The 17,510-nt window shown below is 43.9% G+C and overlaps 1 protein-coding gene across 4 annotated transcripts in view; it reads right to left on the bottom strand.

Annotated features, from left to right (window-relative positions):
• The window catches only part of WDR81 (WD repeat domain 81), an 82,128-nt gene that overhangs the window by 36,449 nt on the left and 28,169 nt on the right, over positions 1–17,510 (bottom strand). For all 4 annotated transcript variants that reach the window (XM_069226123.1, XM_069226126.1, XM_069226124.1 and 1 more), the window contains 2 exons: positions 15,292–15,473; positions 11,320–11,485 (listed from right to left, as the gene is read on the bottom strand). In XM_069226123.1, the coding sequence (XP_069082224.1) occupies positions 11,320–11,485; positions 15,292–15,473 (348 nt within the window). The remainder of the gene's footprint in view (positions 1–11,319; positions 11,486–15,291; positions 15,474–17,510) is intronic.

Raw genomic sequence — 17,510 nt, 5'->3', positions numbered from 1 at the left:
CCATCAACACTAGATCTTGAAGTTGACCGTGTGCTTGTGACCATTGTTGTGAAAGGCACTGTTGTAAGGGCCTCATGTTTAGTCTTGTATGTGGGACTATTGCTATGCAAGATGCCATCACTCCTGAAATCTTCATGATAAATCTTACAGTGTATTGTTGATTTGGCTGTATGACTGGTATGAGATTTTGGAAAGCTTGTATCCTTTGTATATTTGGATAAGCTAGGACTAGTTGAGTATTTAGGATGGCACCTAGGTAAGGTTTTACCTGTGCTGGTTGAAGGGGTTACTTTTGGTAGTTTAGAGTGAACCCCTAGGGTATGCAAGGTTTCTATCACGTAACAAGTGTGTTGTTGGCATTGTATAAGATTGCTTGATTTTATTAGCCAATCGTCTAGATATGGAAATGACATGGATGTGTTGTCTCCTTAAATAGGCTGATTCTACTGCTAGACACTTTGTGAACACTCTTGGGGCTGTTGCCAAATGGCAACACCTTGAACTGATAGTGTTTTCCTGCTATGACAAACCTGAGGTATTTTCTGTGAGATGGATGGATGGGTATGTGGAAATACGCATCTTTGAGATCTAGAGCAGTCATGTAATCTTGTTTTTGTAGTAGTGAAATAACATCTTGCAGAGTTACCATGTGAAAGTGCTCTGACAGGATGTATAGATTGAGGGGTCTGAGGTCCAAGATGGGCCTGAGGGTGCCGTCTTTTTTGGGAATCAGGAAGTATAGTGAGTGTACTCCTGTTACTTTTTGAGAACTAATTCTATTGCTTGTTTTAATAGTAGAGATCGTACCTCTTGTTGCAACAGAACTGTATGTTCTGGAGACAATTTGTGATATTGTGGTGGGATGTTTGGAGGGGTGGAGATTAATTCCAGGCAATAGACACTGCGGATAATTGATAATACCCAATTGTCTGTGGTGATATTTTGCCAATGAGAGTGGAATTGCTTTTGTCTTCCCCCGCAGGAGATGTGTGGAGTGGAAGAGAGGGAAGGAAGTCACTGTTTAGGTTGTGTTGCTGTTTGTTTAGAGGTTTGGATTTTACCTCAATTTCTGAAGTATTGACCTGTATAGGATCCTCTAAACCTACCTCGATAATGGGTTTGTTGTCCTTGCTTTGTTTGGGAGGTGAAAGCTTCTGAGGATTGTGGCTTAAAACCTCCTCGAAACTGTGGTCTGTGAAAGGAGCCTCTATATGGGGTGGTGTATAAAGCGCCCATCGCTTTCGCAGTATCAGAGTCCTTCCTCCATTTTTCAATAGTGGTATCTACTTCTGGGCCAAAGAGGTGCTTTTTGTCAAAAGGCATATTAAGTACTGCCTGTTGCATTTCTGGACTAAAACCAGAGGAGCGCAGCCATGCATGTCTTCTGATTGTGATGGCAGTGTTTACACTTCTTGCAGCTGTATCAGCAGCACTGAGGGCAGATCTTATATGATTATTGCTAATTGCTCGTCCCTCTTCAACTACCTGCTGTGCTCTTTTGGGAGATGCTGTGTAATATCTTGCATTTCATCCCAATGGGCCCTATCATACCTGGCTAGAAGTGCCTGAGAATTTGCAATTCTCCACTGATTTGCTGCTTGTGTAGCAACTCTTTTTCCTGCTGCGTCACATTTTCTGCTCTCCTTATCAGGAGGTGGTGCTTCTCCTGAAGACTGGCTATTTGCCCTCTTTCTTGCTGCACTGACTACTACTGAGTCAGGAGGGATCTGGTGAGTTATGTAATCTGGGTCAGAAGGTGCAGGCTTATACTTCTTATCAATTCTAGGGGTGATAATCCTAGCTTTTACAGGCTCTCTAAAAATTTGGTCCGCGTGTTTAACCATTCTTGGTAACATTGGGAGACACTGGTACCTGGAGTGTGTAGAAGATAGAGTATTAAATAAAAAATCTTCTTCCAATGGCTCAGAGTGCATGGTTACTCCAGAATAAGCTGCTGCCCTAGATATTACTTGGGTGTATGCAGTGGTGTCTTCTGAAGGAGAAGGTTTTGATTGGTAAATGTGTGGGTCATTGTCCGGAATGGGATCAAGGTCATAGAGATCCCATGGGTCTGCCGTACCTCCCTGTGGATATAAATAATGTGTTGGAGAAGGCAGTGGTGGTGGGCTATTCTGAGGTGAGAAAGAGCTGTGGAGATTGAGGAGAAGTATGGAGAGGTAGTGGCTTCTCCTTTTGTTTTTGCACCTTGGCTGGTGGCTGTACAGAGTCTAGTGCCTCTTTGAAAGCCAGCTTTTATTTTTGTTTTTAAAAGGAGGTGCAGTGATGATTCTTCCTGTCTCCTTATGAATATGGATTCTGGACTGTCTCTCATCCATAACTTGTAGCATTGGTTCAATCTCAGGCTCTTCCTCAGAAGTCTTATGAGATTCCATGATTGGTTTTGTTATCTGTCTTAATTTTTTGAGAAGTCCTTGTTCCTCTCTATATGAGGATTTTTTCGGCTCCGAAGTGTGTAGCTTTTTTGGCCCCAAAAAGGTAGTCGAAGGTCTCGGCTCCGAAGCAGACTGCCGAATTTTCGACTGAATGGGCTTTTTTACTGGAGTCCGAAAAGGTGCCTTTAACAGATTTACTCGACTTTTGGTCGCCAACAGTCTTTTTTCAGGCCGAACCATGGCCTTCCGGCAGTGGTGTACCCAAGGCCTTGAAATGTTTTATTGTGCAGGGGTGTAGGGGCAGACGTACTCACATACTGTCCAGCTGTGATGGGTCTGTCGTCTTCAGACTCTTGTTCGGAGTCGGAGCCTCGGATGGAGACTGCTGTCTGCGCCTGCTCTTCTTCCATAACGTCGAGATGTTTACTGCTTTGACGCCATTTTGAGTCTTCGTGCTCTGCGATCTCGGAGGGTCTTCTTTGATCAAAATGATCATCAGGCCTCACAATCTTCCTCCCGATGGTCTGCAGAAAGGCACAAATTACAAACCAGATGCTGGTCTGTATAGGGGTACTTCGCGTGGCACTGAGGGCAGAATTAAAATGGAGTCCGATCCATCAGGCGGCAGGCCCGAACAGGCCTGAGTCAGGCACACGCGCCCCGAAGGGTGGAAAATTCAATGTTCCGACGGTACTACCGGTTCGATGCTAGATGGGAAATGTGATCGAAACAATACCGACAAATAAGAAGGTTTTCTGTGGTTTTCAGAATCAAAATCTCGGAGCGAGAGGAAACACGTCCGAACCCAACTGCAGAAAGAAAACAATCTATCAATGGAGTCGATGCCCATGCGCAATGGAACCGCGAGGACGAGTCATTCGATCCCGTGACTCCGAAAAGACTTCTTCGAAGAAAAACAACTTGTAACACTCCGAGCCCAACACTAGATGCATAGCATGTCTATCTGCAGCTACACATGCCATCGAACACATGTATATGTAGATTATATATATGGAAAATGTCACTTACCCAGTGTACATCTGTTCGTGGCATGAGACGCTGCAGATTCACATGCTGTGCATTATCCTGTCATCTAGTGTTGGGCTCGGAGTGTTACAAGTTGTTTTTCTTCGAAGAAGTCTTTTCGAGTCACGAGACCGAGGAACTCCTCCCTTTCGGCTCCATTGCACATGGGCGTCGACTCCATCTTAGATTGTTTTCCCCGCAGAGGGTGAGGTAGGAGTTGTGTATATAGTAAAGGTGCCCATGCAATGGAGTAAGTATGCATGTACATAATGTGTATAAGAATAGTATATTTACAAATTTACAAGTTTCATTCAACTTATAACGGCTACAGGCTCCCGGGGAGGCGGGAGGGCACATGTGAATCTGCAGCGTCTCATGCCACGAACAGATGTACACTGGGTAAGTGACATTTTCCGTTCGATGGCATGTGTAGCTGCAGATACACATGCTGTGCATAGACTAGTAAGCAGTAATCTCCCCAAAAGTGGTGGCTTAGCCTGTAGGAGTTGAAGTTGTCTGAAATAATGTTCGTAATACCGCCCGTCCTACTGTGGCTTGTTGTGCTGTTAGCACATCCACACAGTAATGTTTTGTGAATGTATGAGGCGTAGACCATGTGGCTGCCTTACAAATTTCTGTCATAGGTATATTCCCTAAAAAAGCCATTGTGGCGCCTTTTTTCCTAGTGGAATGCGCCTTTGGTGTAATAGGTAGATCCCTTTTTGCTTTGACATAGCAAGTTTGAATACATTTCACTATCCATCTAGCAATGCCTTGCTTGGATATAGGATTCCCTACATGAGGTTTTTGGAAGGCTACAAATAATTGTTTTGTTTTGCGAAGCAGTTTTGTTCTGTCAATGTAATACATTAGGGCTCTTTTGATGTCTAATGTATGTAAGGCTCTTTCTGCTACTGAGTCTGGTTGTGGAAAAAAGACTGGGAGTTCCACTGTTTGGTTTAGGTGGAATGGTGATATAACTTTTGGTAAGAATTTTGGGTTTGTATGGAGAACCACTTTATGTTTATGTATTTGTATAAAGGGTTCTTGTATGGTAAATGCTTGTTTTTCGCTTACTCTTCTAAGAGAAGTGATAGCTATCAGGAAGGCTACTTTCCAAGTTAAGTATTGCATTTCACAAGAGGGCATGGGTTCAAATGGTGGTCCCATGAGTCGTATTAATACAATATTGAGGTTCCACGAAGGGACTGGTGGTGTTCTCGGGGTATGATTCTTTTTAATCCTTCCATAAATGCTTTGATTACTGGGATTCGAAAAAGCAATGTTGAATGTTTAACCTGCAGATAGGCAGATATTGCTGTGAGATGTATTTTAATAGAAGAGAATGCTAGGTTTGATTTTTGTAAGTGTAATAAGTAACTTACAATGTTTTTTGCGGAAGCATGTAGTGGTTGAATTTTATTATTGTGGCAGTAGTAAACAAATCTTTTCCATTTGTTTGCATAACAATGTCTAGTAGTAGGTTTCCTAGCTTGTTTAATGACCTCCATACATTCTTGTGTAAGGTCTAAGTGTCCAAATTCTAAGACTTCAGGAGCCAGATTGCTAGATTGAGCGATGCTGGATTGGGGTGTCTGATCTGTTGTTTGTGTCGAGTTAACATATCTGGCCTGTTTGGTAATTTGAAGTGAGGTACTACTGATAGGTCCAGCAGTGTTGTGTACCACGGTTGGCGAGCCCAAGTTGGTGCTATGAGTATTAGTTTGAGTCTGTTTTGACTCAGTTTGTTTACCAGATAAGGAATGAGTGGGAAAGGGGCAAAAGCATAAGCAAATATCCCTGGCCAACTGATCCATAATGCATTGCCCTTGGATAGAGGGTGTGGGTACCTGGACGCAAAGTTTTGGCATTTTGCGTTTTCTTTTGTTGCGTATAGGTCGATCTTTGGTGTTCCCCAACGTAGAAAGTAATCTTTTAGGATCTGGGGATGAATCTCCCATTCGTGTGTCTGTTGATGATCTCGACTGAGATTGTCAGCTAACTGGTTTTGAATCCCTGGGATGTATTTTGCTATTAGGCGAATGTGATTGTGAATTGCCCAATGACAAATCGTTTGTGCTAAGAGACACAGTTGTGATGAGTGTGTCCCTCCTTGTTTGTTTAGGTAATACATTGTTGTCATGTTGTCTGTTTTGACAAGAATGTGTTTGTGGGCTATTAGTGGTTGAAATGCTTTCAATGCTAGAAACACTGCCAATAGTTCTAAATGATTTATATGCAGTTGTTTTTTGGTGAACGTCCCATTGTCCCTGTATACGGTGCTGGTTGAGGTGTGCTCCCCACCCCATCATGGAAGCATCTGTTGTGATCACGTATTGAGGCACTGGGTCTTGGAATGGCCGCCCTTGGTTTAAATTTATAGGATTCCACCATTGAAGCGAGAAGTGTGTCTGGCGGTCTATCAACACTAGATCTTGAAGCTGACCCTGTGCTTGTGTCCATTGTATTGCTAGGCACTGTTGTAAGGGCCGCATGTGTAGTCTTGCGTTTGGGACAATGGCTATGCATGAAGACATCATGCCTAGAAGTTTCATTACAAACCTCACTTGGTAGTGCTGGTTTGGGTACATGTTTAATATTATATTTTGGAAGGCTTGTACTCTTTGTGGACTTGGAGTGGCAATCGCCTTTTGTGTGTCGAGTGTTGCTCCCAAGTATTGTTGTATTTGGCAAGGTTGTAGATGTGATTTTTGGTAGTTTATAGAGAACCCTCGTTTGTGTAGGGTTTCTATGACGTATTGTGTGTGAAGAAGACACTGTTGTTGAGTGCTGGTTTTTATTAACCAGTCGTCCAAGTAGGGGAATACGTGCATGTACTGTCTCCTTATATGAGCAGCTACTACTGCAAGGCATTTTGTGAATACCCTTGGGGCTGTTGTTATCCCGAATGGCAACACTTTGAACTGGTAATGCACTCCCTGTTTTACAAACCTTAAGTATTTCCTGTGAGAAGGATGTTTTGGTATATGGAAATATGCATCCTTTAGATCTAACGTTGACATGTAGTCCTGTTTTTTGAGTAAGGGAATCACGTCTTGAAGTGTTACCATGTGGAAATGATCTGATTTGATGTAGAGATTCAGAGTTCTGAGGTCTAATATAGGTCTCAACGTTTTGTCTTTCTTTGGAATTAGGAAGTACAGGGAGTAGACACCTGTTCCTTTTTGATGTTTGGGCACTAGTTCTATTGCTTGTTTTTGTAACAATGCTTGAACTTCTAGTTGTAAGAGGTCTAAGTGTTGCTTGGACATATTGTGTGTTCTTGGGGGCACATCTGGTGGGAAATTTATGAATTCTATGCAATAACCATGTTGGAAAATGGCTAGGACCCATGCCTCCGTAGTTATGTTTGCCCAGTTGTGGTAGTATGCGGTAAGTCTCCCCCCCCACTGGTGTTGAGTGGTGAGGGTTTGTGACATTGAAGTCACTGTTTGGTTGGAGGGGTTTTAGGGCTTTGGAATTTCCCCCTTGCTTTTGGGAATTGTCCACCCCTGTATGTTCCTCGAAAACCACCTCTTTGGTACTGGCCCTGATATGTGGGTCTGGCTTGTGAGGTGGAAGGCTCTGTGGTTTGTGCACGAAACCCCCCTCTAAATTGTGGCATTCTAAAAAGTGCCTCTGTTTTGTGGGGAGTAGAGCGCGCCCATGGCTTTGGCTGTGTCCTTGTCCTTTTTGAGCTTTTCGATTGCCGTATCCACCTCCGGCCCAAACAATTGTTCTTGGTTGAATGGCATATTTAGCACAGCTTGCTGGATTTCCGGCTTAAAACCCGAGCTCCGTAACCATGCGTGCCTGCGAATGGTTACCGCAGTGTTCACTGTCCGAGCTGCTGTGTCTGCTGAGTCCATTGCAGACCTTACTTGGTTGTTGGAAATCGCTTGTCCTTCCTCAACAACCGGTTGAGCACGCTTTTGGTGTTCCTTGGGCAAGTGCTGTATTATATGCTGCATCTCGTCCCAGTGTGCCCTGTCGTAGCGAGCCAGTAGAGCCTGCGAATTGGCAATTCGCCATTGATTGGCTGCCTGTGCTGCCACCCGCTTGCCTGCAGCATCGAACTTCCGACTTTCCTTGTCGGGCGGTAGTGCGTCTCCTGACGATTGGGAGTTTGCCCTTTTCCTGGCTGCTCCCAGGACCACTGAGTCTGGTGTCAGTTGCTGCGTTATAAACACAGGGTCCGTTGGGGGAGGTTTAGATTTCTTCTCCACCCTAGGCGTGATGGCTCTGCCTTTCATTGGGTCCTGGAACACCTGTTTGGCGTGCTTTAGCATGCCTGGGAGCATTAGCAAACTCTGGTAAGAACTGTGCGTGGATGCCAAGGTATTAAACAAAAAGGCGTCTTCTATTGGCTCCGCATGCATTGCTACATTATGGAAAGTAGCTGCCCTTGATACCACCTGCATATATGCAGTGCTGTCCTCTGGGGGTGATGGCATTACTGGGTAGCAATAGGGACTATTGTCAGAGACCGGTGCATCATATAAGTCCCATGCATCCGGGTCATCTTGTGTCATCCCCGTGTGTCTTGGCGACTGCATTGGGGGTGTTGCTACCGGGGACAGATGCGGTGAGTGCAGTGGTGAAGTCTGTGGCGAAAACCTTGGTGGTGTTTTGTCTTTTGCCACTTTTGCTTTTGGCTGCATTTCCGCCTCTTGGGATGTCAGCTTTCTTTTTATTTTAATTGGTGGAAGAATTTGAATTTTACCAGTCTCTTTCTGGATGTGCAGCCTTCTTTGAGTATGGTCTGGCTCTCCCATACCTAATTCCTGCTCAAATCTGTGCCCCTGCATCTGGCTGGAAAGCCCGTGCTCTTCTGTATAGGTGCCTGTTTTCGGCTCAGAGGCTGCATGTTTCGACACCAAAGGTTTCGGTACACTCTTTTTTGGCTCCGAGGAAACCTTTTTAATTTTGGGGGTGTTGAATTCCCGCCGTCGAGTTGTTTCGGAGCCGGTATCTCGACCGGAGTCGGATGTCTTCGGCTCTTGGGAGGCCTTTTTCGGTGCCGATGTTTGGTCACCGTATTTTCGGGTTAAGCCAGGGCCTGTTGGCGGTGGCATCCCCTTGGCCTTTATAATTTTCGAGTGGGTCTTGGCCGGGGCAGATTCACTCACAGTTTTCAGCTGCGCCCTCGGCTGCTCAGTTTCGGAGTCGTCCGAGTCCAATTCGTGAATGGAGAATCTCTCCTCTTCTTCGACGTCGATCTGTTCGGCCGGAGTCGACGCCATCTGAAGTCTTTTGGCTCTTCGATCGCGTAGGGTCTTCTTCGATCGAAATGCCCGGCAGGCCTCGCAAGTATCCTCCCTGTGTTCCGGTGATAGACACAGATTACAGACCAAGTGTTGGTCTGTATATGGATACTTTGCGTGGCAATTCGGGCAGAAACGGAAGGGGGTCCGGTCCATGAGGTTTGGAGATGGACGCAGTCGGGCCGACCAGGCCCCACTGAAGAGTGGAAGCCCCGAAGGGCCACCGGAGCGCTTCTTTTTTTCGGTGTCGATGTGCTAACACTAAACCGGTACCGAGCGCGAACAATACTGTGACATTTTCCGATAACTAGCTAACTTTCCCGATTCGAAATACGGAGCGAAGAGGAACACGTCCAAACCCGATGGTGGAAAGAAAACAATCTAAGATGGAGTCGACGCCCATGCACAATGGAGCCGAAAGGGAGGAGTCCCTCGGTCTCGTGACTCGAAAAGACTTCTTCGAAGAAAAACAACTTGTAACACTCCAAGCCCAACACTAGATTGCAGGATAATGCACAGCATGTGTATCTGCAGCTACACATGCCATCGGACATATATACATACACACATATATATATATATATTTTTTTTTTTATCACACACACACACACACACACACACACACACACACACACACACATTTTTCATTAAATAAAAAAGCTGGGACACACAGTTCATTAAATAACGGTGGGACATTCTTGGCAATGTTTGTGCAGCTTAAGAAAATTATAAGGTACTGTGCACTATATAAAATAAGCTTATTTACTAAAAAAACAAAAAAGCTACTCACAGGAGAATAGGTATATTGTTAGAAACTGTCAAGCGGTTTATTGGAATGTGGGCACAATCATGTTTTTATTTTCTAAATATCACATTTTGCCTCTTTAAAATATTGCAAACTGATAAATGAATGATAATTCTACCTGATGTGAAAAATGTCTCGTTTCTGTAATTATAGTTGTTTCCTTGAAAGAAAAAGACAGTTACCTGCTGCCATGGCAGGCTTTTGACAATTAGTGTGGTGATATATAATCTATATTTTTAGTACTTAATTATCACAATATAAGACTGCTGTTTGAGGCCTGAACCTGTAAAGGTGGTGTGACCAACTTTATTTTTTAAGTCTTTATGTTCTGTCTGACACTAGCTCTGTGGGCTAAGGCTTGAGAATGTGAGAGCTATGTATCCTTTCAAATAGACTCGGTCTCATGCTATGACAGATAATTGACAGGCAGGATGGGAAAATGAAATGAGGAAGAAGTGAATGAAGATACTTTAGTGATGACTTTGTTACAGGACCTGTTTAATAGGGCAATTTTTATTTTTAAGCACAAATAAGAGGAACTACCACCCAATTTAATGTCCCTCAATTTATCAACGTTGAGAAAATTCCCGCACAGTGACACCACATATTACCATTAAGGACCTAATAAGTAAGATGGACTAAAAAGTTATATTAATTGAAATACACCATGTCGTATTGCACAGCCGGACTATTCACACCACTTGTAAAACCTATGGCTTTTCAGCCAATTCCTTGGGGGAAACTGTGCTGTAACACATCCCCCCCGTCCCCGTCCCATATTCTAGACGGTGCCTACCAGACAGTGCAGCTGTCTGGTTTGCTACTAACATCTTGTGGACATTCTGAAAGCACCCCTGGGAATGCATTCCACCCACGTTTTACCACCGGCTTTGTGTTTTGTACTTCACACTTGCTTGCTTTCCATTTGCTGGTTTTATTTGTTTTAGGCTGTCAAGCTTGAGTTCTTCCCTCCTGTAAAGAATAGCCTACTACTAAAAGCTATTAGTGTATTGTTTTCACAGTGCTTGCTTTCTGCAAACAGGCCTTCAAATCTTATTCTTATTTTGTCACGTTTGCTATGCATTCAAAGACGGAGGTCAAATATGAGGCTTTGTCTTCCGAGAGCTTGGCCTTTACTTTTCTTTCTCTGACTTCAAAGTGAGAGGATTTATGTGACAACCTTGCTGTGAAAGCAAAGGCTTTTTATCTAGCACATAACATTTAAATGTCTGTAAATGAACTGTGCAGATATTTCAGAATATATCAGTATTACGAAAGCACAAATGAAGCAATTTTGTTGTAATTCTTTAGTGTGGTGGAAATAAATACTTTAATTAGATCAAAACAAATCAATACACTATGCGATGACATTTCCACAAATTATAGTTTGTGCGCTGTGTACTTTTATCAGTAAAACTGTAGGTCTCTGCAAATGTAATAGTCATTTAAAGTGAAAATGTGTTGTCTGTAATTGCAGTGCACTACCACACCATGAATGCTCCACTATATGCCCCTTCACTCTAAAACACACCACTCTATGACACGCCACTCTCCACACCCCTCCATTCTAAGACACTCTACAACACGTCACTATGACAAGCAACTCCACTCTACGCCCCTCTAAGCCACGACACTCAAATCTATGCATCGCCACTCTACTCTACTCTATGTCCCACCCCCATCTATGCCATGACACTCCACTATACCACACTCCAATCTAAGACAACTCAACCTATTCCACTCACTGCCACTCCACGACACACCAAAACCTGTTCAAAGACATCGAGAAGTATCCGATTCTCTTTTAGGCCAGCTGGGGAAATGGACTGACCTGTTCCTGAACCTGCTGAAGTAGCGTGAAGCTTCTGAAGAAAGTCCTTAATGTTTCACTGAGGTGTAGCTGGACCATCTCACCACCGATACGAAGGCAAATCAGGGCGATTAGGGTGCTGCTTTTCACACACAGCGCTATCCTGGCCTGGACTCCGCTAGGAAATCTGAAAGAAAACAATTACAAATCACCCCTAGAAAATGACCCCTGCACATTTTAGAAATTACAAAGAATACCAGTGAAAAAAACATTTCAGCAATCCTTCGACCTGTAATGCAGAGCCAATGGTGTGAGCTCTCCAGAGTAGTACCAGGCAATACTGTAAGGCGCTTACGATTTGAACTGCTGCCCCATGCCCTTGCAACCCCATGTTATTAGCACAGGACACCAGAAGTGTGGGTCTTATCCCTGTAATGCCCAGTGTCTTGAGAGTACATCTGTAATGTGAACTACCTCCCAGTAGTGCTAACTCAGTATTAGTATTTCTCTACTACGTGAACGTCCCTTGAGCAACGCAATGCTATTTCTATAATACTTCAGCAATATCAGTTTCCTCCCAGCAGTGCCAGGTCGGCACTTTAAAACCCCAGCAGTGTGGCTTTCCCCAGCAGGGACCACTCTGGCAAGGCTATATGACTAACTGTGCAAGCTTCCTCCTGCAGTAATGCTATGGAACATTAGGAATGTGAGCTTCTGGCAGCAGTGTCCCTGCTGCTCGAACTTCCTGAAATCAGTGTTATTATTGGAGTATTCCAGCAATGTGCCCTTCAGACGTTCCCTTGTTGCTAGCTTTGGGACTCCAGCAGTGTGCATTTCTCATTAGTGGTCGACCAGTTCTGCAATTTTTTTTTTTAGATCTCTCTAAATATCAGGGGTTATAAAACCGATAGAGAATACCCTGCACCAATTTGTGAACACACAACCATGGACCCTCTTGAACCATACAAGTAACATGGTTGCACAGTTGTTGATATATCAACATTCCAGTCTTGCTTTTGTGTATCTGTATAGAAGAATATGATAATGATATAACCATTGTATAAATTGGAGGCCTGTGAATATAACCAGATACACATAAATACTAGCAAAAGGCTTGAATTCATAGGTTGTCTTGCAACACTGCATGTAAGTGACCTCATGTAATTCTGCGGGATCTGCTTCCCTCAAAATATTATACAGTTACCTACAGAGCCCAGAGCTGGAGCAAGAGTTGGGAGCAGTAAGAGCTAAGGGAGTGTTTGGCTTCTATAGAAAAATAAGTACTAACACCGAAAAATCTCAATATTTTTTATTTTGGGCATCAGTATTTGCACCTCTGCTGTGTGGTGAGCCCCCTAACGGTATCCCACGCTGTAAGCTCTATTTAAATTGGATTCTGAGCATCAATCTGTAGCGCCTGCATTTTAATTTAGGTCAGCTGCATCTGGACAACTAGGATAGGTTGGAGGGGACATGTATGAAGATTATGTGTGCGGATTATTGTGAGCATGGATTTATCAGTAGTGTGTTAATCTGTGGGGACACTAATCCGTTGTGGGTCGCATATCGGTGTATGGTACACAAAATGGAGATGAGAAGAACCTGTCAGACAGTGATGTAGACTGTAGGGACATTTGTACTGGATCAGGCTCTGAGATGTGGGGATAAAAGACAGAGAGAATTCCCCCTACTATTTCCTGCTCTATTGTTCCCTAGAAGCCACCCCCGGCAAGGAATTCTCAACCAACACCCTCCTTGCTGGAGACACTAGTGGACAAAGACTTGATACACAAGATGTCAGAAAGTACTTGAAACTGGTCTCAGAGGTGGACCAGTGGAATACATATTGTTTTCTCAAAACTCAGATAAGTACTCGATAGAAACACATGGCAAGGTGCCTTTGTTTTCAAGGCTCAGTGACAGGCCTCACCCCACAGGTCGTGTGTGAATTATGTAAGTGCCAGATCCACGATACCAGTTTCCTGACTTTCGTACAGGTGGGGCCTACCTGGGCATGTCCATGTGAAGAACGCTGTGAGCTGCCTGAAGAAAAGGAGGAACTGCATGCTGGAGAAATGGGATTGCTAGACTGCATTCCAAAGCTGACCCACAGGAGTCATCAGCCCAGCTGCTTAGTGATAAAGGATCTGTGCAATTAACTCGAGTTCTAAAACTGCTAAAGAAGCAGAATCTGTTGTGATGGAAGAGGCTAAGCTTGCTACAAAAAAAAAAGGGTGCTGCCAGTACTGTCTAGAAAAGGGGAGCCTAGCTTTGCGGTATGGGTAAAGAGCTCAAATCCACCTAATTCTGCGTCTCAGGAGGCCCTGGAGACTGTGTCTGGTGGTTAGAGACGCCACAAGCTTTCCCACGTGCAGGAGAAAAAGAAGTCACTCCGATTGTCCCAAGAGGAAGAATTAATGAATTCAGGGGATCTTCGTCTGTTTTAAGAGCTTCAAGGGCCTTTTGTGTGTAAGCCAGAGCTATATATACTATATGTCCATGTTGAAATGTGTATATTGATGAATTACTAATTTTTAGTAAAAAGTACACATTAGGTCAACTTCATTTTAGCTGAAATGTTCCTTAGGTCGAGCGCGCAAGTGCTCTGGCCTGTTGTAATCGATCTGTGTGCTTTTAACCACGCCCACCGCACGCCCATCACTATCACTTGTTCATAGGCTTGCCTTTCAGAAATCCTTTATCGTTGGTAACTGCTTTACGTTTGCCCCTCCTTGGGGCAGTTTTGTTACCGCCTTGTCCATCGACCCAGTTAGATGGATAATTGCACGTTTGCAGATACGTTTGACTGCAAGCGAACATCATTCCTCTTGAGTGTCTCTCCTTCGCACTCACGCTCACGGGGGCCATGGGGCTTTGAATTGGCTCGCTTATGCCAACTGTTTTGCTTTTCCTTTTCAATTTATGTGGCAAGAAGAGTCCAGTTAAGAATTTACAACGCTAATAGCCCAAACGCGAGCAAACGCGAGACCCAGTGCATTGCAAATCCTTGTTTTTTTAATATATTTATGAAAAGTGTGCCAAAGAGAACACATCTGGCTTTTGGAAATGGATGACAAATATGGTTATGGTAAATAAAGCAACTTGGCTTATGTCTAGCATATCTTATATGCTGCCATGGGCAGCAGCCCTTCATTTGCTGAAGTGCCAAATTCTGTAGGTCTAACTTTGTATTGTATATTGGCAAATAAATTCATTGTCCCCACCGAGATTGTGATCACTGTGTGGTATGCTATTCTACCAATTGTACATTGTGTTGGCATGTCAATAAAACGTTAAACCTACAGATGATTCTATGAATAATATTTAAGTTTGTGTGCATTCAAATACCTTTTCTTTTCAAATGTAAAAGCACTGGTTGGACTAGGATTCATTGAGTGTTGTGTGCGTTACTGAGATCCGAGTTTTCAACACATTTCACCTCTCTGGCGGAGTCTTGGATTACGTTTCTACGCGAGTCAAGTGCTGAATGGGTATGTTTGCTTTTCAATGTGGGGTGACAACTGTGGAACTCAAGGACGTCACAGATAAACACCCTCAACTGACACAGTTGAGGGCCAGTAAACCCTCAATGCCAGTGGCCCACTGTCCGAAAAAGCCCTTAAACTGCCTCAATCTGCTACACAGCATTTGTCTAAAAGTTCAGATTTAAGGGAACACGGTGACCAGGGTGCAGGTCTCCATCCATGCCTTGCCGGCGCTTCAGAGCCGACAGTAGTGCGAGACCGGGCCCAGTGTGCCAGATATCTGCTCTGATGTTCCCAGCAACACTGCACGTGAGCACTGGAGCTGTGTGTTCTGGAGCTGCCAGCATTGTGTTCTTCCTCTCAGGGGTGCTGTGTGTGTTTTGTGGCATCTTGTGTGCCCTTTGATTGATCGCTGTGTGCTTCCTTTGAGTAGAGCCTTCGCAGTGGGCATTAATGCCGTTTCTTGAAACCAAATCTAAAGCTCACACAGCAGCATGTGACACCTTACCCTATGACGGGGGAGGTCAGAACGTTCAGTACAGGAAGCAGGATATCCTGGTTGATTTTGGGGAGAATATCCATTAGTGTGGAGTCCGACAAGTAGATTATAATGTTGTGTGTCAGAATCACAGCAGCAAGAAGTCCAGCTTCCTTACGGCTGTTCAACCGACTGCCACTGGAGGGGGAGACCTGTGGAAACAGCAAAGTACACAATTTATGTGGGGTTCATGTATCTAGAGAAATACATACTACATATAGAGGAAACCCCCAAGATCCCCGGGCCTACGGAGAGACGAATACTTCCATAGCGACCTCGGGCTAGCGTCAGAGGTAGAGAGAGATTTATATCAGTCTCTCTATAGATACGGAGAAATGTATTTACCAAAAAAAAATCATTGAACTGGGCATACTAAGAAGTATTCACCTGGGTACAGAGAGGAACCAAACCGTGTACACTGGAGACCTCTGGCTACTGAGAGAAGAAGATGCCACATACGGTGGAGAGCTGGGGGACTGGTTAGCATACACCTCATGCAGGGACGTGTGGCATTACTGACAAATGAACACCTAATATGAGCAAGCCGCCATAAGCCCCATTCAGTTCCTACATCAAATGCTGTAACTTCTATACCCTTCGCTTTCTACTGGGTCCTTTCCACCCTCTGCATCACTTGTCGTAGCTTTTGCCCACTGTAACTCCTGCCTTAGACTCGCCACCTGCTGCTCTAGCCATGGGCCGCGGCACCACATTCTTCGGTGTCCAATCCTTGCTCATTTTAGGATCAACAATCAGACACTGTAAAAAAAAATCTCCATTTAAAGGAGGTAACTTTTTCATCCCTCTTCTATCAAGCCATCGGCACAACCCTTCCCAAGAGGCCACCTACATCCCAAAAATCCCCAGTATTTCCAGACCTATTGCCAACTAACCAATTATAATAAACATGTCTAACAGAAACTATAAATCAACAAACTACAAACTGAAGAACCCCAATAACTTTATAACCTCGAGGATCAACAACAATCTGACTTCTACAATGGGCATGTTACCGATACCTTGGAAGGAACTGTTGAACGGTACGATACGTAGGTCTCTAGGAACGGGCCCAAGAAGAGTTTAAACACAACAGATACAGGATACTGCTTCATTCCCATTTGGAAGAAACCATAGTGTCCCTCCCCTCTCTCCTCCGATGTGGCACTTTCCTAATTAACCACTAAATTGGACTATTATTATCTGGCTTCAGCTTGATAAACATGTGAACAACCCCAAGAACATTTTTGTACTTTAACCTATGCCATGTACATACGATCATGGACACACAGTGCTTCCAATACCACTCATTCACCTACAAGGTTAATACCTAACTGCCTCACTAAAAAACACCACCAGCACATTAATGTACAGATGACCTCAAGCGTACCCAAACTTACAAACCTGAAAGGAAAGCTACTGGGAACTGCACAACTCCAGGAGAAGCCATTACTAAATAAAAAGAGCAAAAGCCTCAAGGTCAGTTAGACCCTGTCAAGATTCCGAATGACCAAATCACAATAGTGGACAGAGTCTTTCCTCTTCTGGTACTTGTATGATTAAATAGTGATAACTTGGAGTAATCATTTATTTCAGCTATCATAATAGATTTTATAAATTAACCTGCATTTTGTTTGATAACCCAATGCATCAATGTAGAGCTGTAGGATGCCTACCCTTTTTGCTTAGTCACCCTGGATTGTTCACCTTTTTCTGGTTTTAAAACTTTGTGAACTTTACCCCTCCTAGCTTGTAGTAAAGTGTCTGTATTCCCCCTTTAAACATTGTCAAATTGGCATATTCCTAATTGGCATATTTAACCTGTCTATAAGTCCGTAATTTAAAAGGTACAAAGGGCCATATGTACGAACACTTTTTCCCCCATAGACACAGAATGGGTAAAAACCTTTGCTACATCTGGCCCAAAGTGTACTAAGGGCCTTGAAGTTGAATGCCACGAGTGGGCTGGGGCACGTATTGTGCCATCCACTACAGTGGCTGTGCAAACACTGCTTCAGACCTACCTCTGTAGCCTGACAGTAATAGTGCAAAACATGCACTACGTCCTGTTAAATTAAACCCTTTTGGACAGATGAAAACCTCCCCTTTAAATAATAATAAGTCACCCCCATGTAGACGTCGTAGCCCACAAGGCAAGGTGCATGGTATTTAAAAGTAGGGCAGGTAAAAAT

This window comes from Pleurodeles waltl, chromosome 3_1 (assembly GCF_031143425.1).
Source record: "Pleurodeles waltl isolate 20211129_DDA chromosome 3_1, aPleWal1.hap1.20221129, whole genome shotgun sequence".
Taxonomy (NCBI): Eukaryota; Metazoa; Chordata; class Amphibia; order Caudata; family Salamandridae; genus Pleurodeles; species Pleurodeles waltl.
Note: the sequence above shows the minus strand (reverse complement) of the source record. Positions and strands in the feature narration are given on the sequence as shown.